Source organism: Bombina bombina, chromosome 4 (genome assembly GCF_027579735.1).
Source record: "Bombina bombina isolate aBomBom1 chromosome 4, aBomBom1.pri, whole genome shotgun sequence".
NCBI lineage: Eukaryota > Metazoa > Chordata > Amphibia > Anura > Bombinatoridae > Bombina > Bombina bombina.
The window spans coordinates 611,955,198-611,982,169 of record NC_069502.1 but is presented as its reverse complement, the minus strand read 5'-3'; the positions used below and the strand labels follow the sequence as shown (position 1 = coordinate 611,982,169).

Here is a 26,972-nt window from a genome sequence, read left to right as displayed (position 1 = left end):
TCTTTTACAGACCTTGTGTTCACCACCTGTATTGGAAGTTTATTCCATGAATCCACCACTCTTTCTGTAAAAAAAATGCTTCCTCACATTTCTTCTGAATCTGCTACCCTCTAAATTAAGATAGTGACCCTTTGTTTTTGGTATTTCTTACTTTGTATATTTTATATTTAAAACCATGTACCATTTTAGTAGCCCTCATTTGGACAGTTTCTATTTATATCCTTCTGGAGATATGGTCCTCAGAACTGTAAACAATATTCAAGATAAGGTCTAACTAGTGATCTGTAAAGTGGCATAAGAACCTTGCTATTTCTGCTACTAATACCTCTCCCAATGCGACCAAGTATTCGACTGGCCTTAACAGCTGCACTGTCTACCAAATTTTAAATCATCTGAAATAATAATTCTCATGTCCTGTTTTTTTGTTACACAGCAGTGAAACCTTGCTGTCCTTGTCCTATACTTGTCTATCCTGCAATATAGTACAGTTCTCTTTTATTTTTCATATATTTTGTTTTCATCACACTAAAGTTTAAATTATTTTTTTGTCCTATTGGCATGGCATTGTGTTAAAGATTTTGCCTGATATGGTTTGTATTTTTGTTTTTTATATATATATATATTTAGCCACCAATCAGCAAGCGCTACCCATGTGCTGAACCAAAAATGGGCCGGTTCCTAAGCTTACATTACATTAAGATACCAAGAGAACAAAGAAAAATTAATAATAGGAATAAATTAGAAAGTTAAAATTGCATGCTCTATCTGCATCATTAAAGAAAAAAATTGGGTTTCATGTCCCATTAAGATATATCTTTTTATTGACACGTTTTAATAAAAATGGTTAAAGAATCATCTAAGTCATGGGTGTTCTGTATCCAGCCTTGAGACTGGAGTTAGCTGTGGAAATTTTACATCTCATATGTTTAGTATTCAATTGCACAACTATTTATAACCATTTCATAGGCTGTATATGTCCTCCCCCATATTTGTTTGTCTTTTAGTTCATAACCAATAATAAAGAATCTTAGTCATGCAGCATTGCAACATATCAAGTCAAAGAACAATAGAAATAATCAGCAATATATTTTTATATATTAATCAGGCAGCTGGTACAATCTAAGTTCTATAATTTACATAATGTTCTTTTTATAATTTGTACGAATACAATTAAATGTATAATACAAAGATTCCAGCCTTGACATTGAATAACATTACATGGAAGAAAAAAAAACTTATTCTACTTGAAATTCTACAAAAGAACCAAACATTATCGGAATAATGTATTATCAAACTTAGTAGTAAAAGATCAAATAAAAAGTAGTGATTATTACTTCAAAGTATTAACTGATATGATTGTAGCTGAAAAATGTTTTTACACAAATGTGGTATAAAATGACATTCCATTTTCCAAGCACTTGGTGGCGCTATATGATTTCCAGTAAATTTGACAAAGCAAGGTTAAATCAGTGGCCTTGTAAAAAGTATTGCAAACCTGACTACATTTGACAAATGTATTAATCCCAAGCAAAGACTCTGCTGATCTTATTGTGTTAGCAACTCTGGCATTCTTTATGACTTTAAGGATATTTACATTTCACATGAACTCCAAGCCCAGCAAGGCATTACTGAAGTGTTAAGATTATTTTGTGCTCAAGGATCTAGAATCACTATAGGGAGCTGACTGAAAAAAGGAACAGAAATATCTTGTGTACTGGTACGCTGGTACTGGCATTAAAACAACAACAAAAAAACAGATATTTTTTCATTTTTATTGCTCTTTCTTATAAATAACCATCAATTAATTTTGCACATATAACAAAACAATATTTGGCAAAAATATAAATTTGATACACAGTAAATAAAGATTTATATAGTAACATTAATTTGCAGAGGAGCATATTTTAGGTGTAAGGAGCATTTGTAACAGAAAATGCCACACAAGTACAGTAAAACTCATGCATTAAGCAGTAATGTGATGTATATACACATATATAAATGACAGTCGTCACTCTAGGTGTTACAAACAAAAGCAAAAAGGTGTAAACTTCAGTCTCCTTAACCCCTTAATGACCACAGCACTTTTCCATTTTCTGTCCGTTTGGGACCAAGGCTATTTTTACATTTCTGTGGTGTTTGTGTTTAGCTGTAATTTTCCCCTTACTCATTTACTGTACCCACACATATTATATACCGTTTTTCTCGCCATTAAATGGACTTTCAAAATATACCATTATTTTCATCATATCTTATAATTTACTATAAAATTTTTTATAAAATATGAGGAAAAAAATGGAAAAAAACACACTTTTTCTAACTTTGACCCCCAAAATCTGTTATACATCTACAACCACCAAAAAAAAAAATATGCTAAATAGTTTCTAAATTTTGTCCTGAGTTTAGAAATACCCAATGTTTACACATTCTTTGCTTTTTTTTTGCAAGTTATAGGGCCATAAATACAAGTAGCACTTTCCTATTTCAAAACCATTTTTTTTCAAAATTAGCGATAGTTATATTGGGACACTGATATCTTTCAGGAATCCCTGAATATCCATTGACATATATATATTTTTTTTTTAGAAGACTTCCCAAAGTATTGATCTAGGCCCATTTTGGTATATTTCATGCCACCATTTCACCACCAAATGTGATCAAATAAAAAAAATTGTTCACTTTTTCACAATTTTTTTCACAAACTTTAGGTTTCTCACTGAAATTATTTACAAAAAACTTATGCAATTATAGCATACATGGTTGTAAATGCTTCTCTGGGATCCCCTTTGTTCATAAATAGCAGACATATATGGCTTTGGTTTTGCTTTTTAGCAATTAGAAGGCTGCTAAATGCGACTGCGCACCACACGTGTATTATGCCCAGCAGTGAAGGGGTTAATTAGGGAGCATGTAGGGAGCTTCTAGGGTTAATTTTAGCTTCAGTGTAGTGTAGTAGACAACCCCAAGTATTGATCTAGGCCCATTTTGGTATATTTCATGCCACCATTTCACCGCCAAATGCAATCAAATTAAAAAAAACGCTAAATTTTTCACAATTTTAGGTTTCTCACTGAAATTATTTACAAACAGCATGTGCAATTATGGCACAAATGGTTGTAAATGCTTCTCTGGGATCCCCTTTGTTCAGAAATAGCAGACATATATGGCTTTGGCGTTGCTTTTTGGTAATTAGAAGGCCGCTAAGTGCTGCTGCGCATCACACTTGTATTATGGCTAGCAGTGAAGGGGTTAATTAGGTAGTTTGTAGGGAGCTTGCAGGGTTAATTTTAGCTTTAGTGTAGAGATCAGCCTCCCACCTGACACATCAGACCCCCTGATCCCTCCCAAACAGCTCCCTTCCCTCCCCCACCCCACAATTGTCCCCGCCATCTTAAGTACTGGCAGAAAGTCTGCCAGTACTAAAATAAAAGTTTTTTTAAAAAAATAATAATACATTTTTAGCATATTTACATATGCCACTTTGTAGGATCCCCCCCTTAGCCCCCAACCTCCCTGATCCCCCCCAAAACAGCTCTCTAACCCCCCCTCTGCCTTATTGGGGGCCATCTTGGGTACTGACAGCTGTCTGCCAGTACCCAGTTTGCAAGAGAAATGGAGAAATGTTTTTTTTTTTTAATTGTTATTTTCTTTTCTGTAGTGTAGCTTCCCCCCCCCCCGCCCACAGACCAATCCCCCACCCCCTGGTTAATGTATTTTTATATATATAAATACTATTTTTTAAAACTTTTAATGCATCATTTTTCTGTAGTGTAGCGGATCCCACCCGCTCCCTCCCCGTGCACGCGCCCTCCCCGGCCCTCCCGTGCGCGCCTCCGATCACCCCCGCCCACGATCCCGCCCCCATACAAATCATCAGGGCCATCGATGGCCGCCACCCGCCTCCCACCCACCAACGAATTTAGCCGGTGATGTCCGGTGCAGAGAGGGCCACAGAGTGGCTCTCTCTGCACCGGATTGCTAAAAAAGGTTATTGCAGGATGCCTCAATATCGAGGCATCACTGCAATAACCGGAAAGCAACTGGAAGCGAGCAGGATCGCTTCCAGTTGCTTTCCAGACCAAGGACGTATGCCACACGTCCTCGGTCATTAACTGTATTTTTTTGAGGACGTGTGGCGTACGTCCTTGGTCGTTAAGGGGTTAAATATAGGGGGGAAACTGTTTAACCTTTATGACGCTTTTATTAGATTTTTTGTTTTCTGAGCATGAAACTTTATCTAAAGAGTTACGTACCAGATTGTAATTGAATGTATAAAATATATCTTGTTAGGGTCTTTTGCAGTTAGAGAGAAAATAACACAAATTAAACCTACCATAAAATGTTTTATTAAAGGGATAATCTAGTCAAAATTAAACTTTCATGATTCAGATAGTGCAGCAATTTTAAGCAACTTTCTAATTTACTCCTATTATCAATTTTCTTTTGTTCTCTTGGTATCTTTATTTGAATGTAAACTTAGTAGCCGGCCCATTTTTTGTTTCAGCACCTGGGTAGCACTTGCTGATTGGTGGCTACATTAAGACACCAATCAGCAAGAGCTACCCAGGTGCTGAACCAAAAATGGGCCGGCTCCTATGCGTACATTTCTGCTTTTTCAAATAAAGATAGCAAGAGAACAAAGAAAAAATGATAGGAGTAAATTAGAAAGTTGCTTAAAATGGCATTCTCTATCTGAAGCATGAAAGTTTAATTTTGACTAGACTATTCCTTTAAGCATAGCTAAAAAAAATGACTACTGCAGACTTTTATTTACTTTAATTTTTGGGCCCTGCAACATTTAGTCCATCTTAGGCCAGTGAACAAGCTCATTTACATCTGGGCTCTGATTGGCTGTATCCATGGACCATAAATTAACAAAACCCTGCAAATTCTATCAACAAAACGACAATTTGCAATGCTTATAAAACACCACATGTTTCTACTATATAATATAATAATGATTTAATTTTCACATGCTGTTAATACTTAGATAACGGAAAGCTAAACTGCCGTTAAGATGTTGTGCGACTTTTGATCTGCAATTCCTTTGACAAACTTTTTTTTCTGTTTTTCACTACTCTATCTGAAAGAAGAATGTGGCCCTCAAGGCTATGTATTCCAAAAAAATCTGCACGAGAAGCAAAAAAAGTGTTCAGCCATTTAAGATTTATTGAGATAATTAACAACCACAAGTTCCCAGAAAGATATTTCTACAGGAGGTGGTGCTAGTATCTATTTACCAACATAATCTGCTGCAGATTTTTTGGAGAACTAGTAATAATTGTTTACTAATCATATTTTAATTTGAATTATTTTTGTTTCTTCTAACACTAGATTATTCTTGTTTCTACCTTTCTATAACTGCAAGCCTGTACTACTGATGCTGCATATCAGTTCCCCCGAGTGAGAACTTTGTTTTTTTACAGTAACATAAGTTTACCAGATGTCACCAGTATTCCCATATTTGCTGTCTCTTACAAGGAAAATGTTCCCATACATATTCCTAGTGCATTGCAAAGATTTAATTTGCTATTGGGGATACTCTGGCCTATGAGTCATATGAAAATATGATGCCATTAGGAGTGTTTTCATTTGTTTATTTATTTGCTGATGGAGGTTAGTTTGATATTGTTTAAATGCTTGTTACAGGTCTTAAAAAAAAAAAGAGATCAATTTTCATAATTCTGAGCTTTAAAACGCATTAATTAATTTCTATTTTATTATCAACATTGCACAAATACAATATCTGGCTTCCAACCAGTACACTATTGAAAATTCTTTGGACTCTTATCTTTAATTCACATTTCTATGTGAATCACCTTTAACAACACAAAGCATTGCACATATAGATAACTATAGCACATCACCTAATCCTATTCTATGCTTCAATCTAATAAAAAAACATTTGTGACTATAAAAGATCACGGCCTATCCCTTTAAATGAACTGCTCAGGTTATGCATTTATGGATATCCATAACCTTGCATATCCATATATTATGGATATACAAGGTTCAGGCATCCCGAAAAATTTCAAGTAGATTTCAGAAACAGATGTATTAATATATAAAGGCCCAAATATGTGTATCTGCAAATGTTCTTACAACGCTCTAATACAATTCATATCTTATTTATACCCTTTTTGCTGCCCCCTATATGGTAATTTCCCTTTATAAAATGTAACATGCTGCCTTTTTTAAAAAAAACGAATAAATGGTGATCTCTATACAAATTATAATAAGTACCCAAATACTACAAATGAATATACTAACCATATTTAATACAATATTTACTGACAAGTGGATATAGCAGAAGTAAAATAAAATTACATTTTGCTCAGACTGCAACATGATGCAAATACATAACATACATATACATGGCACCAACACTATTCTGCACAATAAAGCCTCAAAACACAGAAAGCCTCTTTCAACAATTTAAAAATGTCCCTTTTCTATCATTTAGTGGTTTGCAAGCACAGTTGGCATTAAATATTACTGGAATTATGACTTCTCTTTTAACAAGCAAGTGCAAAACACTTAAATCTCGTCATGATTCTAATATACATTTAATAAATAATGTATTAAAAATCTGTGTGACACTTAGGCAGTGTTGCCAGATCTTGATGTTCGTCTGCAGTGATATACTTTAACATATATGTTGCAGATATAGCTATGGACGGGATGCATGCGCCATGCTGCTGGTGATGTCATATGTACTGGAGTGAACTGAAAATATAAAATCTATTGGCATTTATAATTTGACATCTAAAAATGAACAATTCAAACCAATTTAAGATGTAATTCTGGCCACATGTAAACACGCAAAAGACTATTATGTTGAATTACGTATTCTATAAAAAATAAACAATAGATTGCGTAGCACTATATTGTTTCCTGAGAACTTTCCATTTGCAGCGCTTGCGGAGGCAGCTATAGCTTACAATTGGCACATACTTTGACACTTTATACAACTGTTAATATGCAGTTTTTATTCGATTACATTACATTTACCTCACATGTTTTGTTAATTTTAAGTTTGTAAAGAATTCTAAAGAAAATCGTGCCATTTTTACAATGTTAAATACACATTTTTTTGAGCAAGGGAATTTGTGTGTGCAGACTTAAACCTAGGTGCTCCGTAGGAAGAGTCAGACGACGATTCACAAAAACTGGCATAAGCATAGACATGATGTAGAAATATGTATATGAACTGACTGAATTCAGTGGTGTTTGCCTTTAATGAATCCTATGCTAAATCAGAGCTATGAAAGGGACCTCATTCATTGGGGCAGGCAAGTTTTGCATTAGTGTCCCTCTTTAACTATGCCAATACCCCTACCCAACTGTTCATCACAAAGCTATAGAACACACTGAGCATGACACAGTCAGTGAGTCAATTATAAACTGCACATGCATGTAGCTGCCAGTCTCTGGCCTTGTCCTGCTCAGAAGCTACAATGGGTTGTGACTCCCAAGCTAAACTTTTGTGTTTAAGCCTGTTGTCAGGGTTAATACATAGTTAGAAAGGTTATGAATCCAAACATTGCATGCTATAATGAATTTGAGCCTGTAATCTTTGTTATAGAATGGCCCTTTAATAATGTGTTACAATATAAAGGGAATTAAAATCTGACAGATATCCCACAGAATTAACAGTAAATGTAATTCTAAATCCTTTCAGCACAAATAAAGTTTTAGGATTATGCATCTGACTGTAAATACAACACAACTATGTTGCTTTTGGCACAGTAGACTTTACAGCTGTTTGCTTGTGATACTTAGACCAAATTACTATTTAGTTTGGCATTAAACATCCAGTTTCTGATATTGATTTTGCGTTCCTGATCATTTAAAGTTGATCTGACATCAAAACATTCATATGTATTGCTGCTATCCCGAACAAACTGTAAAATTAATTTCTTCCTATTCATCAGCAATATTGGTGGATCTTGTTTGTTTATAAAAAGAGCAACAATTCCAGTCATTTGATGTTAAGTTATATGGTCGGGTATATTAAACCTTGCTCTTTATACCTTGTGCGCTCTCCAAACCTGGAGTGATTTAAAATAGAACAATTTAAAGACATTATTGCACTTACCAAATTAAATAGAATTGTTAACTTATAGCTCCATGACTGTGACAATAGTCTTGGTTACAGACACACAAAAAAGAAACAAGACAGGGTTCCACCCAGCCTGTGCTTTTAAAATTCAAGTACATGTAGTATATATATATATATGTGTGTGTGTGTGTGTGTGTGTGTGTGTGTGCACTCTTATTTTGTAGTTTCTTCCTCATAACTATTCACACTAATGCATATTTAGAATAGCTGTATTTGTTAGTTTTGTATGAAAGATGGCACCCCTACAAGACACACGTACACTTTTGGAAATGGTCCAGATAGGTGTGAAATAAATGAGATCATATACTTGTGATAATGAATGCTCTCCTACGCTGTTGATTGTGCATAGCTTTTTTATAATATTGTCACAGTCCTGTTAGCCACTGGCAGCTATTTCTGACTTCTGTCACCATCTGTCCAGTAATGTTCTGTCTGCATTTCTGTTAGTCTGGACAATGTGCGCTGAAATGCAAATACTTCCTCTTCTCCTGTAAATATTGAAAGTGCTTCAGATAAATCCTACATGCAAGAAGACAAAAAGGGTTAAAGAAATTCATACATATACGATATGTAAACTAATCTAACATCATGAAGGGGCAATAATTTATATGCAGTATCTAAAAGAGAGCATTTGAAAACGTATTCGTTATTGTATTTGTTGTTTTCACTGTACAGTAGGCAGCAAAATGTGACTATTTTTGGCGTCGGATTTATTAGTAAACAGTGCAACACACAACATCCGTGCAAATCCAGATATTTGTGCGACACACTTTTACACTAATAAATCCGGCACCTCCAGCCATGTTCAGCATTGGTATAGAAACAAATTAATGCACATTCCCAGTGTCTACCATTAGATCGGTGGGATTGGTTCTTTGAAAAGTAAAAGTTCTGATGGCACTTCTTTCTGATTATATTTCTATAAGGGATGCTGTCACTTTAAATAGTACTCAGGCGTCTTATTATATATTGTGGCTACTGGGTGCTCTTGTCATGTAGTGCAAACTCTGAGCCTAGCGATCAGTTGTGCACCTACATACACTTACAAATCATTTAAAGCTTTTCCTTAGTATTATACAAAACATAAAACAATGTGTAAATTGTTTGATGTCCTTTTAAAACAAACACCATTTTTTTCCAAATTCCCTGATTATTATTTCCAACTTCACATAGACTAATTAAACAATGTTCAAATCTAAAAATAAAAACATATATAGTAGCTATTTATGTTGCACCTGTTACTGTAGGTTGTATTGGCATTTTTAGTACGAATAGTGAAAAAGATAATTAGTAGTAATACGGCATAACCTCAGCTCATACAGGAGCACTTGAATTAAATGGATACATGTATGGTTGTCTATGCAATTCTTTGTCTTACTGTACATTTACAGATAGGCACCCTGCTGCCGATGGGCAGTTAAACTATGCACCTTCTGCTCACCTCTCCCAAATGAAGGTCATCCATGAGTACTCTGTGTTCGGCTTCTTCAGGATTGCGCACCTTTTGTGTAAATAAGCTTTGCAAATGAGCTTCCGCTGAACAAATCACACGAACCTAGAAATAGATTTGGCTATAGCTGATCCAAAATACAGTCACAGAACTTATTTAACATGCACATGACTAAGTAAAAGATTATGCAAGATAACATTGTTAGACAGTGGATGTTATAAAATGAGAGTAACAAAAACAGAATTTATGCTTACCTGATAAATTACTTTCTCCAACGGTGTGTCCGGTCCACGGCGTCATCCTTACTTGTGGGAATATTCTCTTCCCCAACAGGAAATGGCAAAAGCTGTCCATATAGCCCCTCCTCAGGCTCCGCCCCCCAGTCATTCGACCGACGGTTAGGAGAAAAAAAGGAGAAACTATAGGGTGCCGTGGTGACTGTAGTATATAGAGAAAGAAATTTTTCAAACCTGATTAAAAAAACAGGGCCGTGGACCGGACACACCGTTGGAGAAAGTAATTTATCAGGTAAGCATAAATTCTGTTTTCTCCAACATTGGTGTGTCCGGTCCACGGCGTCATCCTTACTTGTGGGAACCAATACCAAAGCTTTAGGACACGGATGAAGGGAGGGAGCAAATCAGGTTACCTAAACGGAAGGCACCACGGCTTGCAAAACCTTTCTCCCAAAAATAGCCTCCGAAGAAGCATAAGTATCAAATTTGTAGAATTTGGCAAAAGTGTGCAGGGAAGACCAAGTCGCTGCCTTACATATCTGATCAACAGAAGCCTCGTTCTTGAAGGCCCATGTGGAAGCCACAGCCCTAGTGGAGTGAGCTGTGATTCGTTCAGGAGGCTGCCGTCCGGCAGTCTCATAAGCCAATCGCATAATGCTTTTCAGCCAGAAAGAAAGAGAGGTAGCAGTAGCTTTTTGTCCTCTCCTCTTACCAGAGTAAACGACAAACAAAGATGAGGTTTGTCTAAAATCCTTTGTTGCTTCTAAATAGAACTTTAAAGCACGGACTACATCTAAATTGTGTAACAAACGTTCATTCTTTGAAACTGGATTCGGACACAGAGAAGGAACTACTATTTCCTGGTTAATATTCTTGTTGGAAACAACTTTTGGAAGGAAACCAGGCTTGGTACGCAAAACAACCTTATCTGAATGGAACACCAGATAGGGTGGATCACACTGCAAAGCAGATAATTCAGAAACTCTTCTAGCAGAAGAAATAGCAACCAAAAACAGAACTTTCCAATATAGTAACTTGATATCTATGGAATGTAAGGGTTCAAACGGAACCCCTTGAAGAACTAAATTTAGACTCCAAGGAGGAGTCAAGGGTCTGTAAACAGGCTTGAGTCTGACCAAAGCCTGTACAAAAGCTTGTACATCTGGCACAGCTGCCAGGCGTTTGTGTAACAAAACAGATAAAGCGGAAATCTGTCCTTTTAGGGAACTCGCTGACAACCCTTTCTCCAAACCCTCTTGGAGAAAGGAAAGAATCTTAGGAATTTTGATTTTACTCCAGGAGAATCCCTTGGATTCACACCAACAGATATATTTTTTCCATATTTTATGGTAAATCTTTCTACTCACAAGTTTTCTGGCCTGTACAAGAGTATCTATCACTGAATTTGAAAACCCACGCTTGGATAAAATCAAGCGTTAAATTTCCAAGCAGTCAGCTGCAGAGAAACTAGATTTGGATGTTCGAATGGACCTTGTACTAGAAGATCCTGTCTCAAAGGTAGCTTCCATGGTGGAACCGATGACATATTCACCAGGTCTGCATACCAAGTCCTGCGTGGCCACGCAGGAGCTATCAGAATCACCAAGGCCTTCTCCTGTTTGATCCTGGCTACGAGCCTGGGAAGGAGAGGAAACGGTGGAAACACATAAGCTAGGTTGAACGACCAAGGCGCCACTAATGCGTCCACTAGAGTCGCCTTGGGATCCCTGGATCTGGACCCGTAGCAAGGAACCTTGAAGTTCTGACGAGACGCCATCAGATCCATGTCTGGAATGCCCCATAATTGGGTTAACTAGGCAAAGACCTCCGGGAGGAGTTCCCACTCCCCCGGATGAAAAAGTCTGACGACTCAGATAATCCGCTTCCCAGTTGTCTACTCCTGGGATGTGGATTGCAAATAGGTGGCAGGAGTGATCCTCCGCCCATTTGTTGATCTTGGATACCTCTGACATCGCCAAGGAACTCTTTGTTCCCCCCTGATGATTGATGTAAGCTACAGTCGTCATGTTGTCCGACTGGAATCTTATGAATCCGGCCTTCGCTAGTTGAGGCCAAGCCTGGAGAGCATTGAATATCGCTCTCAGTTCCAGGATGTTTATCAGGAGAAGAGACTCTTCCCGAGACCATAGACCCTGAGCTTTCAGGGAGTCCCAGACCGCGCCCCAGCCTAATAGACTGGCGTCGGTTGTGACAATGACCCACTCTGGTCTGCGGAAACTCATTCCCTGAGACAGGTGATCCTGAGTCAACCACCAACGGAGTGAGTCCCTGGTTAACTGGTCTACTTTAATCTGAGGAGACAAGTCTGCATAGTCCCCATTCCACTGATTGAGCATGCACAGTTGTAATGGTCTTAGATGAATTTGAGCAAAAGGAACTATGTCCATTGCTGCCACCATCAATCCTACTACTTCCATGCACTGAGCTATGGAAGGCTGCAGAATAGAGAGAAGAACTTGACAAGCGTTTAGAAGCTTTGAGTTTCTGACTTCTGTCAAGAAGATCTTCATTTCTAAAGAATCTATTATTGTTCCCAAAAAGGGAACTCTTGTCGACGGAGATAGTGAACTCTTTTCTACGTTCACCTTCCACCCGTGAGATCTGAGAAAGGCTAGAACAATGTCTGTATGAGCCTTTGCCTTGGAAAGAGACTACGCTTGAATTAGAATGTCGTCCAGATAAGGTGCCACTGCAATGCCCCTTGGTCTTAGAACCGCTAGAAGGGACCCGAGCACCTTTGTGAAAATTCTGGGAGCAGTGGCTAGTCCGAATGGGAGAGCCAAGAACTGATAATGATTGTCCAGAAAGGCGAACCTTAGGAACTGATGATGATCTTTGTGGATAGGAATATGTAGATACGCATCCTTTAAATCCACGGTAGTCATATATTGACCCTCCTGGATTGTAGGTAAAATTGTTCGAATGGTTTCCACTTTGAACGATGGAACTCTGAGAAATTTGTTTAGAATTTTTAAATCCAGAATTGGTCTGAAAATTCCCTCTTTTTTGGGAACTACAAACAGATTTGAGTAAAACCCCTGACCTTGTTCCACAGTTGGGACTGGGTGTATCACTCCCATCTTTAACAGGTCTTCTACACAATGTAAGAATGCCTGTCTCTTTATTTGGTTTGAAGATAAGTGAGACATGTGGAACCTTCCCCTTGGGGGTAGTTCCTTGAATTCTAGAAGATAACCCTGAGAGACTATTTCTAGTGCCCAGGGATCCTGAACATCTCTTGCCCAAGCCTGAGCAAAGAGAGAGAGTCTGACCCCTAATAGATCCGGTCCCGGATCGGGGGCTACCCCTTCATGCTGTTTTGGTAGCAGCAGCAGGCTTCTTGGCCTGTTTACCCTTGTTCCAGCCTTGCATTGGTTTCCAGGCTGGTTTAGTCTGGGAAGCGTTACCCTCTTGTCTAGAGGCTGTAGAGTTGGAAGCCTGTCCGTTCCTGAAATTGCAAAAGGAACGAAAATTGGACTTATTCTTAGCCTTGAAAGGCCTATCTTGTGGGAGGGCATAGCCCTTTACCCAGTGATGTCGGAAAAAATTTCTTTCAATTCTGGCCCAAAAAGGGTCTTACCTTTGAAAGGGATATTAAGCAATTTTGTCTTGGAAGATACATCCGCCGACCAAGACTTTAGCCAGAGCGCTCTACGCGCCACAATTGCAAACCCTGAATTTTTCGCCGCTAATCTCGCAAATTGCAAAGCGGCGTCTAAAATAAAGGAATTAGCTAACTTAAGTGCGTGAATTCTGTCCATAACCACCTCATATGGAGTCTCTCTACTGAGCGACTTTTCCAGTTCCTCGAACCAGAACCACGCCGCTGTAGTGACAGGAATAGGTTGAAGGAGGTATCCTTGCTGTACAAAAATCTTTTTAAGCAAACCCTCCAATTTTTTATCCATAGGATCTTTAAAAGCACAATTGTCCTCAATGGGAATGGTCGTGCGTTTGGCTAGAGTAGAAACCGCCCCTCGACCTTAGGGACTGTTTGCCATGTGTCCTTCCTGGGGTCGACCATGGGGAACAATTTCTTAAATATAGGAGGAGGGACAAAAGGTATGCCTGGTTTCTCCCACTCCTTATTCACTATGTCCGCCACCCTTTTAGGTATTGGAAAGGCATCAGGGTGCACCAGGACCTCTAGGAACTTGTCCATCTTGCACAATTTTTCTGGGATGACCAGATTGTCACAATCATCCAGAGTAGATAGCACCTCCTTAAGTAATGCGCGGAGATGCTCTAATTTAAATTTAAATGTCACAACATCAGGTTCTGCCTGCTGAGAAATTCTTCCTGTATCAGAAATTTCTCCATCTGACAAACCCTCCCTCACTGCCACTTCAGACTGGTGTGAGGGTATGACAGATAAATTATCATCAGCGCCCTCCTGCTCTACAGTGTTTAAAACTGAGCAATCGCGCTTTCTCTGAAATCCTGGCATCTTGGATAACATATTAGCTATGGAGTTATCCATTACTGCCGTGAATTGTTGCATAGTAATAAGCATTGGCGCGCTAGAAGTACTAGGGGACGCCTGCGTGGGCTTAACTGGTATAGACACAGAAGGAGAGGATGCAGAACTATGTCTACTTCCTTCATCTGAGGAATCATCCTGGGCAACCTTACTAAATGTGACAGTACTGTCCTTACTTTGTTTAGACGCTATGGCACAATTATCACATACATTTGAAGGGGGGACCACCTTGGCCTCCATACATACACAACATGAGCTATCTGAAGGTACAGACATGTTAAACAGGCTTAAATAGGTTAATAAAGCAAAAAACCGTTTTTAAACAAAACCGTTACTGTCTCTTTAAATTTTAAACAGGGCACACTTTATTACTGAATATGTGAAAAACTATGAAGGAATTCTCCAAACTTTACCAAATTTTCACCACAGTGTCTTAAAGCATTCAAAGTATTGTACCCCAATTTTCAAGCTGTTAACTCTTAAAATGCGGAAACCGGAGCCGTTAGCAATTTAACCCCACTACAGTCCCAGCCACAGCCTTTGTTGTGACTTCACCTATCCCAGGGGGGTATACGATACCAATTTAAGCCTTCTAGGAACGTTTTCAGTGGATACCAGACCCTCTCACATGCAGCTGCATGCACTGTACTCAAAAGAAACTGCGCAATAATGGCGTGAAAATTAGGCTCTGCCTACTACAGTGAAGGCCCTTCCTGACTGGGAAGGTGTCTAAACTAGTGCCTGGCGTTAAAAAAACACAATTTATGTAAGAACTTACCTGATAAATTCATTTCTTTCATATTAGCAAGAGTCCATGAGCTAGTGACGTATGGGATATACATTCCTACCAGGAGGGGCAAAGTTTCCCAAACCTCAAAATGCCTATAAATACACCCCTCACCACACCCACAAATCAGTTTAACGAATAGCCAAGAAGTGGGGTGATAAGAAAAAAGTGCGAAAGCATAAAAAATAAGGAATTGGAATAATTGTGCTTTATACAAAAAAATCATAACCACCACAAAAAAAGGGTGGGCCTCATGGACTCTTGCTAATATGAAAGAAATGAATTTATCAGGTAAGTTCTTACATAAATTATGTTTTCTTTCATGTAATTAGCAAGAGTCCATGAGCTAGTGACGTATGGGATAATGACTACCCAAGATGTGGATCTTTCCACGCAAGAGTCACTAGAGAGGGAGGGATAAAATAAAGACAGCCAATTCCTGCTGAAAATAATCCACACCCAAAATAAAGTTTAAATGAAAACATAAGCAGAAGATTCAAACTGAAACAGCTGCCTGAAGTACTTTTCTACCAAAAACTGCTTCAGAAGAAGAAAACACATCAAAATGGTAGAATTTAGTAAAAGTATGTAAAGAAGACCAAGTTGCTGCTTTGCAAATCTGATCAACCGAAGCTTCATTCCTAAACGCCCAGGAAGTAGAAACTGACCTAGTCGAATGAGCTGTAATCCTCTGAGGCGGAGTTTTACCCGACTCAACATAGGCATGATGAATTAAAGATTTCAACCAAGATGCCAAAGAAATGGCAGAAGCTTTCTGGCCTTTTCTAGAACCGGAAAAGATGACAAATAGACTAGAAGTCTTTTGGAAATTCTTAGTAGCTTCAACATAATATTTCAAAGCTCTAACAACATCCAAAGAATGCAATGATTTCTCCTTAGAATTCTTAGGATTAGGGCATAATGAAGGAACTACAATTTCTCTACTAATGTTGTTGGAATTCACAACCTTAGGTAAAAATTCAAAAGAAGTTCGCAACACTGCCTTATCCTGATGAAAAATCAGAAAAGGAGACTCACAAGAAAGAGCAGACAATTCAGAGACTCTTCTGGCAGAAGAGATGGCCAAAAGGAACAAAACTTTCCAAGAAAGTAATTTAATGTCCAATGAATGCATAGGCTCAAACGGAGGAGCTTGAAGAGCCCCCAGAACCAAATTCAAACTCCAAGGAGGAGAAATTGACTTAATGACAGGTTTATACGAACCAAGGCTTGTACAAAACAATGACTATCAGGAAGATTAGCAATCTTTCTGTGAAAAAGAACAGAAAGAGCAGAGATTTGACCTTTCAAGGAACTTGCGGACAAACCTTTATCTAAACCATCCTGAAGAAACTGTAAAATTCTCGGAATTCTAAAAGAATGCCAGGAAAAATGATGAGAAAGACACCAAGAAATATAAGTCTTCCAGACTCTATAATATATCTCTCTAGATACAGATTTACGAGCCTGTAACATAGTATTAATCACAGAGTCAGAGAAACCTCTTTGACCAAGAATCAAGCGTTCAATCTCCATACCTTTAAATTTAAGGATTTGAGATCCTGATGGAAAAAAGGACCTTGCGACAGAAGGTCTGGAAGAGTCCACGGTTGGCAAGAGGCCATCCGGACAAGATCCGCATACCAAAACCTGTGAGGCCATGCTGGAGCTACCAGCCGAACAAACGAGCATTCCTTCAGAATCTTGGAGATTACTCTTGGAAGAAGAACTAGAGGCGGAAAGATATAGGCAGGATGATACTTCCAAGGAAGTGATAATGCATCCACTGCCTCCGCCTGAGGATCCCGGGATCTGGACAGATACCTGGGAAGTTTCTTGTTTAGATGAGAAGCCATCAGATCTATTTCTGGAAGTTCCCACATTTGAACAATCTGAAGAAATACCTCTGGGTGAAGAGACCATTCGCCTGGAGGCAACGTTTGGCGACTGAGATAATCCGCTTCCCAATTGTCTATTCCTGGAATATGAACCGCAGAGATTAGACAGGAGCTGGATTCCGCCCAAACCAGAATTCGAGATACTTCTTTCATAGCCAGAGGACTGTGAGTCCCTCCTTGATGATTGATGTATGCCACAGTTGTGACATTGTCTGTCTGAAAACAAATGAACGATTCTCTCTTCAGAAGAGGCCAAGACTGAAGAGCTCTTAAAATTGCACGGAGTTCCAAAATATTGATCGGTAACCTCACCTCCTGAGATTCCCAAACCCCTTGTGCTGTCAGAGACCCCCACACAGCTCCCCAACCTGTAAGACTTGCATCTGTTGAAATTACAGTCCAGGTCGGAAGAACAAAAGAAGCCCCCTGAACTAAACGATGGTGATCTGTCCACCACGTCAGAGAGTGTCGTACAATAGGTTTTAAAGATATTAATTGAGATATCTTTGTGTAACCCCTGCACCATTGGTTCAGCATACAGAGCTGAAGAGGTCGCATGTGAAAACGAGCAAAGGGGATCGCATCCGATGCAGCAGTCATAAGACCTAGAATTTCCCTGCATAAGGCTACCGAAGGGAATGATTGTGACTGAAGGTTTCGACAAGCTGAAATCAATTTTAGACGTCTCTTGTCTGTCAAAGACAGAGTCATGGACACTAAATCTATCTGGAAACCCAAAAAGGTTACCCTTGTCTGAGGAATCGAACTTTTTAGTGAATTGATCCTCCAACCATGATTTTGAAGAAACAACAAAAGTCGATTCGTATGAAATTCTGCTAAATGTGAAGACTGAGCAAGTACCAAGATATCGTCCAAATAAGGAAATACCACAATACCCTGTTCTCTGATTACAGATAGAAGGGCACCGAGAACTTTTGTAAAAATTCTTGGAGCTGTTGCTAGGCCAAACGGCAGAGCCACAAACTGGTAATGCTTGTCTAGGAAAGAGAATCTCAGAAACTGATAGTGATCTGGATGAATCGGAATATGCAGATATGCATCCTGTAAATCTATTGTAGACATATAATGCCCTTGCTGAACAAAAGGCAGGATAGTCCTTACAGTTACCATTTTGAATGTTGGTATCCTTACATAACGATTCAATATTTTTAGATCCAGAACTGGTCTGAAGGAATTCTCCTTCTTTGGTACAATGAAGAGATTCGAATAAAACCCCAGCCCCTGTTCCAGAACTGGAACTGGCATAATTACTCCAGCCAACTCTAGATCTGAAACACATTTCAGAAATGCTTGAGCTTTCGCTGGGTTTACTGGGACACGGGAAAGAAAGAATCTCTTTGCAGGAGGTCTTATCTTGAAACCAATTCTGTACCCTTCTGAAATAATGTTCTGAATCCAAAGATTGTGAACAGAATTGATCCAAATTTCTTTGAAAAAACGTAATCTGCCCCCTACCAGCTGAGCTGGAATGAGGGCCGCACCTTCATGTGGACTTAGAAGCTGGCTTTGCTTTTCTAGAAGGCTTGGATTTATTCCAGACTGGAGATGGTTTCCAAACTGAAACTGCTCCTGAGGATGAAGGATCAGGCTTTTGTTCTTTGTTGAAACGAAAGGAACGAAAACGATTATTAGCCCTGTTTTTACCCTTATCCTGTGGTAAAAAAGATCCTTTCCCACCAGTAACAGTTGAGATAATAGAATCCAACTGAGAACCAAATAATTTATTACCCTGGAAAGAAAGGGAAAGTAGAGTCGATTTAGAAGACATATCAGCATTCCAAGTTTTAAGCCATAAAGCTCTTCTAGCTAAAATAGCTAGAGACATAAACCTGACATCAACTCTGATAATATCAAAAATGGCATCACAGATAAAATTATTAGCATGTTGAAGAAGAATAATAATGTTATGAGAATCATGATCTGTTACTTGTTGCGCTAAAGTTTCCAACCAAAAAGTTGAAGCTGCAGCAACATCCGCCAAAGATATAGCAGGTCTAAGAAGATTACCTGAACACAAATAAGCTTTTCTTAGAAAGGATTCAATTTTCCTATCTAAAGGATCCTTAAAGGAAGTACCATCTGCCGTAGGAATAGTAGTACGTTTAGCAAGGGTAGAGACAGCCCCATCAATTTTAGGGATTTTGTCCCAAAACTCTAATCTGTCAGACGGCACAGGATATAATTGCTTAAAACGTTTAGAAGGAGTAAATGAATTACCCAATTTATTCCATTCCCTGGAAATTACTTCAGAAATAGCACCAGGAACAGGAAAAACTTCTGGAATAACTACAGGAGATTTAAAGACCTTGTCTAAACGTTTAGATTTAGTATCAAGAGGACCAGAATCCTCAATTTCTAATGCAATTAGGACTTCTTTAAGTAAAGAACGAATAAATTCCATTTTAATTAAATATGAAGATTTATCAGCATCAACCTCTGAAACAGAATCCTCTGAACCAGAAGAATCATTAGAATCAGAATGATGATGTTCATTTAAAAATTCATCTGGATAAAGAGAAGTTTTAAAAGACTTTTTATGTTTACTAGAAGGAGGAATAACAGACATAGCCTTCTTAATAGATTCAGAAACAAAATCTCTTATGTTATCAGGAACACTCTGAACATTAGATGTTGATGTAACTGCAACAGGTAATGGTATTTTACTAAAGGAAATAATTTCTGCATTAACAAGTTTGTCATGACATTTAATACAAACAACAGCTGGAGGAACAGCTACCAAAAGTTTACAGCAGATACACTTAGCTTTGGTAGTTCCAGCACCAGGCAGCGATTTTCCTGAAGTATCTTCTGGCTCAGATGCAACATGAGACATCTTGCAATATGTAAGAGAAAAAACAACATATAAAGCAAAATTGATCAAATTCCTTAAATGACAGTTTCAGGAATGGGAAAAAATGACAAAGAACAAGCTTCTAGCAACCAGAAGCAATGAAAAATGAGACTTAAATAATGTGGAGACAAAAGCGACGCCCATATTTTTTTAGCGCCAAATAAGACGCCCACATTATTTGGCGCCTAAATGCTTTTGGCGCCAAAAATGACGCCACATCCGGAACGCCAACATTTTTGGCGCAAAAGAACGTAAAAAAATGACGCAACTTCCGGCGACACGTATGACGCCGGAAATAGAAAAGATTTTTTGCGCCAAAAAAGTCTGCGCCAATAATGAAGCAATAAAATGAAGCATTTTCAGCCCCCGCGAGCCTAACAGCCCACAGGGAAAAAGTCAAATTTTTTAAGGTAAGAAAAAATGATTGATTCAAATGCATCATCCCAAATATGAAACTGACTGTCTGAAAATAAGGAATGTTGAACATCCTGAGTCAAGGCAAATAAATGTTTGAATAAATATATTTAGAGCTTTATAAAAAAAAAAAGCGCCCAACCATAGCTTAGAGTGTCACAGAAAATAAGACTTACTTACCCCAGGACACTCGTCTACATGTTGTAGAAAGCCAAACCAGTACTGAAACGAAAATCAGCAGAGGTAATGGTATATATATAAGAGTATATCGTCGATCTGAAAAGGGAGGTAAGAGATGAATCTCTACGACCGATAACAGAGAACCTATGAAATAGACCCCGTAGAAGGAGATCATTGCATTCAAATAGGCAATTCTCTCCTCACATCCCTCTGACATTCACTGCACGCTGAGAGGAAAACCGGGCTCCAACCTGTTACGGAGCGCATATCAACGTAGAATCTAGCACAAACTTACTTCACCACCTCCATAGGAGGCAAAGTTTGTAAAACTGATTTGTGGGTGTGGTGAGGGGTGTATTTATAGGCATTTTGAGGTTTGGGAAACTTTGCCCCTCCTGGTAGGAATGTATATCCCATACGTCACTAGCTCATGGACTCTTGCTAATTACATGAAAGAAAGGTTCCCCAAATATTAAAAAGTGTGAAAAACCACTTCAAACTTTCAATAATAACCTAAATAAACAATCGATTTAGCCCTTAAGAGTGTCCACCAGTTAATAGCCCATAAAAAGCCCTTTATTCTTTCTGAGTCTAAGAAAATGGCTTACCGATCCCCATGAGGGAAAATGACAGCCTTCCAGCATTACACAGTCTTGTTAGAAAAATGGCTAGTCATACCTTGAGCAGAAAAGTCTGCTAACTGTTCCCCCCAACTGAAGTTCTCTGGGCTCAACAGTCCTGCGTGGGAACAGCAATTGATTTTAGTTACTGCTGCTAAAATCATACTCCTCTTTTAAACAGAACGCTTCATCTCTTTCTGTTTCAGAGTAAATAGTACATACCAGTACTATTTCAAAATAACAAACTCTTGATAGAAGAATAAAAAACTACAACTAAACACCACATACTCTTCACCATCTCCGTGGAGATGCTACTTGTTCAGAGCGGCAAAGAGAATGACTGGGGGGCGGAGCCTGAGGAGGGGCTATATGGACAGCTTTTGCTGTGCTCTTTGCCATTTCCTGTTGGGGAAGAGAATATTCCCACAAGTAAGGATGACGCCGTGGACCGGACACACCAATGTTGGAGAAACTTAAATTTGATTCCATTCAAATGTGTTCTCTCTCTCTATAAAAGAATAAAGAAAAACAACTTTAAGAAATGAGGCTAACATTCATACAAAGAGGTTATAAGCAACTGGAGGTGGAACAAATCCTGCAGGACACCTGGAACCTGACCCAAACATATCTCCTTACTAGAGAAAAACAAACAAAGATGAACGTATGAACATGATGGTAACTTTTAATCCCACCAGTAGGTTCACAGGAAGAGTTAGAGAATAATTTGTTCATCCTAAACAAAGATCCAACTCTACCCTTCTTCAATAAGCCACCTCCAAGAATGGTGTACAACAGAACCAGTAACCTCCGAGACATATTAGTCAAAACAACTTTTGAGCCTGACATGAGACAAAATCAATGGCTACCAACACCTAAAAAACAAAATTTATGCTTACCTGATAAATTCATTTCTCCTGTAGTGTGGTCAGTCCACGGGTCATCATTACTTCTGGGATATTATCTCCTCCCCTACAGGAAGTGCAAGAGGATTCACCCAGCAGAGCTGCTATATAGCTCCTCCCCTCTACGTCACCTCCAGTCATTCGACCAAAGGACCAACGAGAAAGGAGAAGCCCAAGGGTGTAGTGGTGACTGGAGTATAATCCAAATTTTTTTTTAGCCTGCCATAAAAAACAGGGCGGGCCGTGGACTGACCACACTACAGGAGAAATGAATTTATCAGGTAAGCATACATTTTGTTTTCTCCTGTTAAGTGTGGTCAGTCCACGGGTCATCATTACTTCTGGGATACCAATACCAAAGCAAAAGTACACGGATGACGGGAGGGACAGGCAGGCTCTTTATACGGAGGGAACCACTGCCTGAAGAACCTTTCTCCCAAAAACAGCCTCCGAAGAAGCAAAAGTGTCAAATTTGTAAAATTTGGAAAAAGTATGAAGAGAAGACCAAGTTGCAGCCTTGCAAATCTGTTCAACAGAAGCCTCATTCTTAAAGGCCCAAGTGGAAGCCACAGCTCTAGTAGAATGAGCTGTAATTCTTTCAGGAGGCTGCTGTCCAGCAGTCTCATAGGCTAATCGTATTATGCTACGAAGCCAAAAAGAGAGAGAGGTAGCCGAAGCTTTTTGACCTCTCCTCTGGCCAGAATAAACGACAAACAGGGAAGACGTTTGACGAAACTCCTTAGTTGCCTGTAGATAAAATTTCAGGGCACGGACTACATCTAGATTGTGTAGCAGACGTTCCTTCTTCGAGGAAGGATTAGGACACAAAGATGGAACAACAATCTCTTGATTGATATTCCTGTTAGTGACCACCTTAGGTAGGAACCCAGGTTTAGTACTCAGAACTACCTTGTCTGAATGAAAAATCAGATAAGGAGAATCACAATGTAAGGCAGATAACTCAGAGACTCTTCGAGCCGAGGAAATAGCCATTAAAAATAGAACTTTCCAAGATAACAACTTGATATCAATGGAATGAAGGGGTTCAAAGGGAACACCCTGTAAAACATTAAGAACTAAGTTCAAACTCCATGGCGGAGCAACAGTTTTAAACACAGGCTTGATCCTAGCTAAAGCCTGACAAAAAGCTTGAACGTCCGGAACTTCTGACAGACGTTTGTGTAAAAGAATGGACAGATCTGAAATCTGTCCCTTTAAAGAACTAGCGGATAACCCCTTTTCTAAACCCTCTTGTAGAAAAGACAATATCCTTGGAATCCTAACCTTACTCCATGAGTAACTCTTGGATTCGCACCAATATAAGTATTTACGCCATATTTTATGGTAAATCCTTCTGGTAACAGGCTTCCTAGCCTGTATTAAGGTATCAATAACTGGCTCAGAAAACCCACGTTTTGATAAAATCAAGCGTTCAATTTCCAAGCAGTCAGCTTCAGAGAAGTTAGATTTTGATGTTTGAATGGACCCTGGATCAGAAGGTCCTGTTTCAGAGGTAGAGACCAAGGCGGACAGGATGACATGTCCACTAGATCTGCATACCAAGTCCTGCGTGGCCATGCAGGTGCTATTAGAATCACTGATGCTCTCTCCTGTTTGATTCTGGCAATCAATCGAGGAAGCATCGGGAAGGGTGGAAACACATAAGCCATCCCGAAGGTCCAAGGTGCTGTCAAAGCATCTATCAGAACCGCTCCCGGATCCCTGGATCTGGACCCGTAGCGAGGAAGCTTGGCGTTCTGACGAGACGCCATGAGATCTATCTCTGGTTTGCCCCAACGTCGAAGTATCTGGGCAAAGACCTCCGGATGAAGTTCCCACTCCCCCGGATGAAAAGTCTGACGACTTAAGAAATCCGCCTCCCAGTTCTCCACTCCCGGGATGTGGATTGCAGACAGGTGGCAAGAGTGAGACTCTGCCCAGCGAATTATCTTTGATACTTCCATCATTGCTAGGGAGCTTCTTGTCCCTCCCTGATGGTTGATGTAAGCTACAGTCGTGATGTTGTCCGACTGAAACCTGATGAACCCCCGAGTTGTTAACTGGGGCCAAGCCAGAAGGGCATTGAGAACTGCTCTCAATTCCAGAATGTTTATTGGAAGGAGACTCTCCTCCTGATTCCATAGTCCCTGAGCCTTCAGAGAATTCCAGACAGCGCCCCAACCTAGTAGGCTGGCGTCTGTTGTTACAATTGTCCAGTCTGGCCTGCTGAATGGCATCCCCCTGGACAGGTGTGGCCGATAAAGCCACCATAGAAGAGAATTTCTGGTCTCTTGATTCAGATTCAGAGTGGGGGACAAATCTGAGTAATCCCCATTCCACTGACTTAGCATGCACAATTGCAGCGGTCTGAGATGTAGGCGTGCAAAAGGTACTACGTCCATTGCCGCTACCATTAAGCCGATCACCTCCATGCATTGAGCTACTGACGGGTGTTGAATGGAATGAAGGATCCGGCATGCATTTTGAAGCTTTGTTAACCTGTCTTCTGTCAGGTAAATCTTCATTTCTACAGAATCTATCAGAGTCCCCAAGAAGGGAACTCTTGTGAGTGGAAAGAGAGAACTCTTCTTTTCGTTCACCTTCCATCCATGCGACCTTAGAAATGCCAGTACTAACTCTGTATGAGACTTGGCAGTTTGAAAGCTTGAAGCTTGTATCAGAATGTCGTCTAGGTACGGAGCTACCGAAATTCCTTGCGGTCTTAGTACCGCCAGAAGAGTACCCAGAACCTTTGTGAAGATTCTTGGAGCCGTAGCCAGTCCGAATGGAAGAGCTACAAACTGGTAATGCCTGTCTAGAAAGGCAAACCTTAGATACCGGTAATGATTTCTGTGAATCGGTATGTGAAGGTAAGCATCCTTTAAATCCACTGTGGTCATGTACTGACCCTCTTGGATCATGGGCAAAATTGTTCGAATCGTTTCCATCTTGAACGATGGAACTCTTAAGAATTTGTTTAGGATCTTTAAATCCAAGATTGGCCTGAAAGTTCCCTCTTTTTTGGGAACTACAAACAGATTTGAGTAAAACCCTTGTCCTTGTTCCGACCGCGGAACTGGATGGATCACTCCCATTAATAAAAGATCTTGTACGCAGCGTAGGAACGCTTCTTTCTTTATTTGGTTTGTTGATAACCTTGACAGATGAAATCTCCCTCTTGGGGGAGAGGATTTGAAGTCCAGAAGGTATCCCTGAGATATGATCTCTAACGCCCAGGGATCCTGAACATCTCTTGCCCAAGCCTGGGCGAAGAGAGAAAGTCTGCCCCCCACTAGATCCGTTCCCGGATCGGGGGCCCTCGATTCATGCTGTCTTAGGGGCAGCAGCAGGTTTCCTGGCCTGCTTGCCCTTGTTCCAGGACTGGTTAGGTTTCCAGCCTTGTCTGTAGCGAGCAACAGCTCCTTCCTGTTTTGGTGCAGAGGAGGTTGATGCTGTTCCTGATTTGAAAATAATTAAGTTATAGCATCAAATCTTTGTAAGAAATATACAATTTTAGCAAAGGATTGTTCCCATTAGCAAAGGATAACTAACCCTGTCAGCAGAAAAAAATACACAAATAAACGTTTTTTATCACAGTCAGTCAGCTACACTCTTCACAGCTCTGCTGTGATGATTACCTCCTTCAAAAAAAGGCTTTGAAGATCCCTGAGTTCTGAAGAGATGAACCGGATCATGCAGGAAGAAAATGAACCTCTGACTGAATTTTTTGATGCGTAGTAAAAGCGCCAAAAATGGCCCCTCCCCCTCACACATAACAGTGAGAGAGATCAGTGAACTGCTTTAGATTAAACAAAACTATTGCCAAGTGGAAAAAAAAGTGCCCACAACATTTTTTTTTTTTTAAATCACCACAGTCCTCTCACACATCCTATCTATTCGTTGGGTGCAAGAGAATGACTGGAGGTGACGTAGAGGGGAGGAGCTATATAGCAGCTCTGTTGGGTGAATCCTCTTGCACTTCCTGTAGGGGAGGAAATAATATCCCAGAAGTAATGATGACCCGTGGACTGACCACACTTAACAGGAGAAAATGATGCTAGAGTTGTAGAAACTGTATTACATGCAATTCCTTCCTAACAGGTTCAAAATTCCATTACCCACACAATGGGAAGACAGTACATATACAACATAGACTAACTTGCACCACAGAGTATGTTGTCTATCTGATCATTTGTCCATGTGGCCTATTTTTTGTAGGAAAGCCAAGCACGTCCTTCCGTGACTGCCTAGTGAATCACCGCAGCGCAATTAGGAAAGCCATTAAGGATAAGAAAAGTGACCAACCTGTGGCACGCCACTTTATGCAACATGGCCACACTATAGCTATGCTGAGAACTATCCTCATTGACTGGATACCCCCACTAAAAAGAGGGGGTGATAGAAACCTAGAATTGCTCAAAAGGGAAGCAAGGTGGATCAACCGTCTGGAAACACTGGTTCCCAAAAAACTAAACTCCAGCATTGACTATGCCCTATTCTACTAGTCTTTGTACACTATAAGTGGTCATGTAACTAGGGAAGGACCATTGATCCATATATATGTACATATGTTTACAAACAGTAATAATAACTGTATAGTTTCTTTACGCATCTAATGTGCCCTTATAATCTGCATCTAAGTCTGTCCCAAATTTCCTTTTCCTTATAATTTTCCTTTTTGCCATGTTAGTCTACTAGCATTATTTTTTTTGTATTAATTCTTTGTGTTTACCTTTGATCCCTTACATGTCTCTCATAGAGTTTAAAGTTTAACATGTACTTGCTGCGAATCCATACATACCCCAACATAGCACAGTTATTACATTCACTCTTGACTCTAATTCAACATATCTTTACACATTTTGAGTTATCTGTAGACATGATGGCTCTTTGTCACATACATCAAACATACTCTATATCCGACTTTTATCACTCTCTCTTTTGTACATGTACATTGACACTAACAGGATTAGTGACTGCGGCCTTACAACAA

General features: G+C 39.5%; 1 protein-coding gene across 3 annotated transcripts in view; it reads right to left on the bottom strand.

The window, feature by feature from the left end:
- Positions 1-5,573: 5,573 nt before the first annotated feature.
- The window catches only part of AFG1L (AFG1 like ATPase), a 763,812-nt gene continuing 742,413 nt past the window's right edge, over positions 5,574-26,972 (bottom strand). For 2 of the 3 annotated variants that reach the window (XM_053710609.1, XM_053710611.1), the window contains 2 exons: positions 9,561-9,674; positions 5,574-8,638 (listed from right to left, as the gene is read on the bottom strand). In XM_053710609.1, coding sequence (XP_053566584.1) covers positions 8,510-8,638; positions 9,561-9,674 — 243 coding nt within the window. In that variant the 3' untranslated portion in view covers positions 5,574-8,509. The remainder of the gene's footprint in view (positions 8,639-9,560; positions 9,675-26,972) is intronic. The other variant, XM_053710610.1, reaches the window with a different exon arrangement.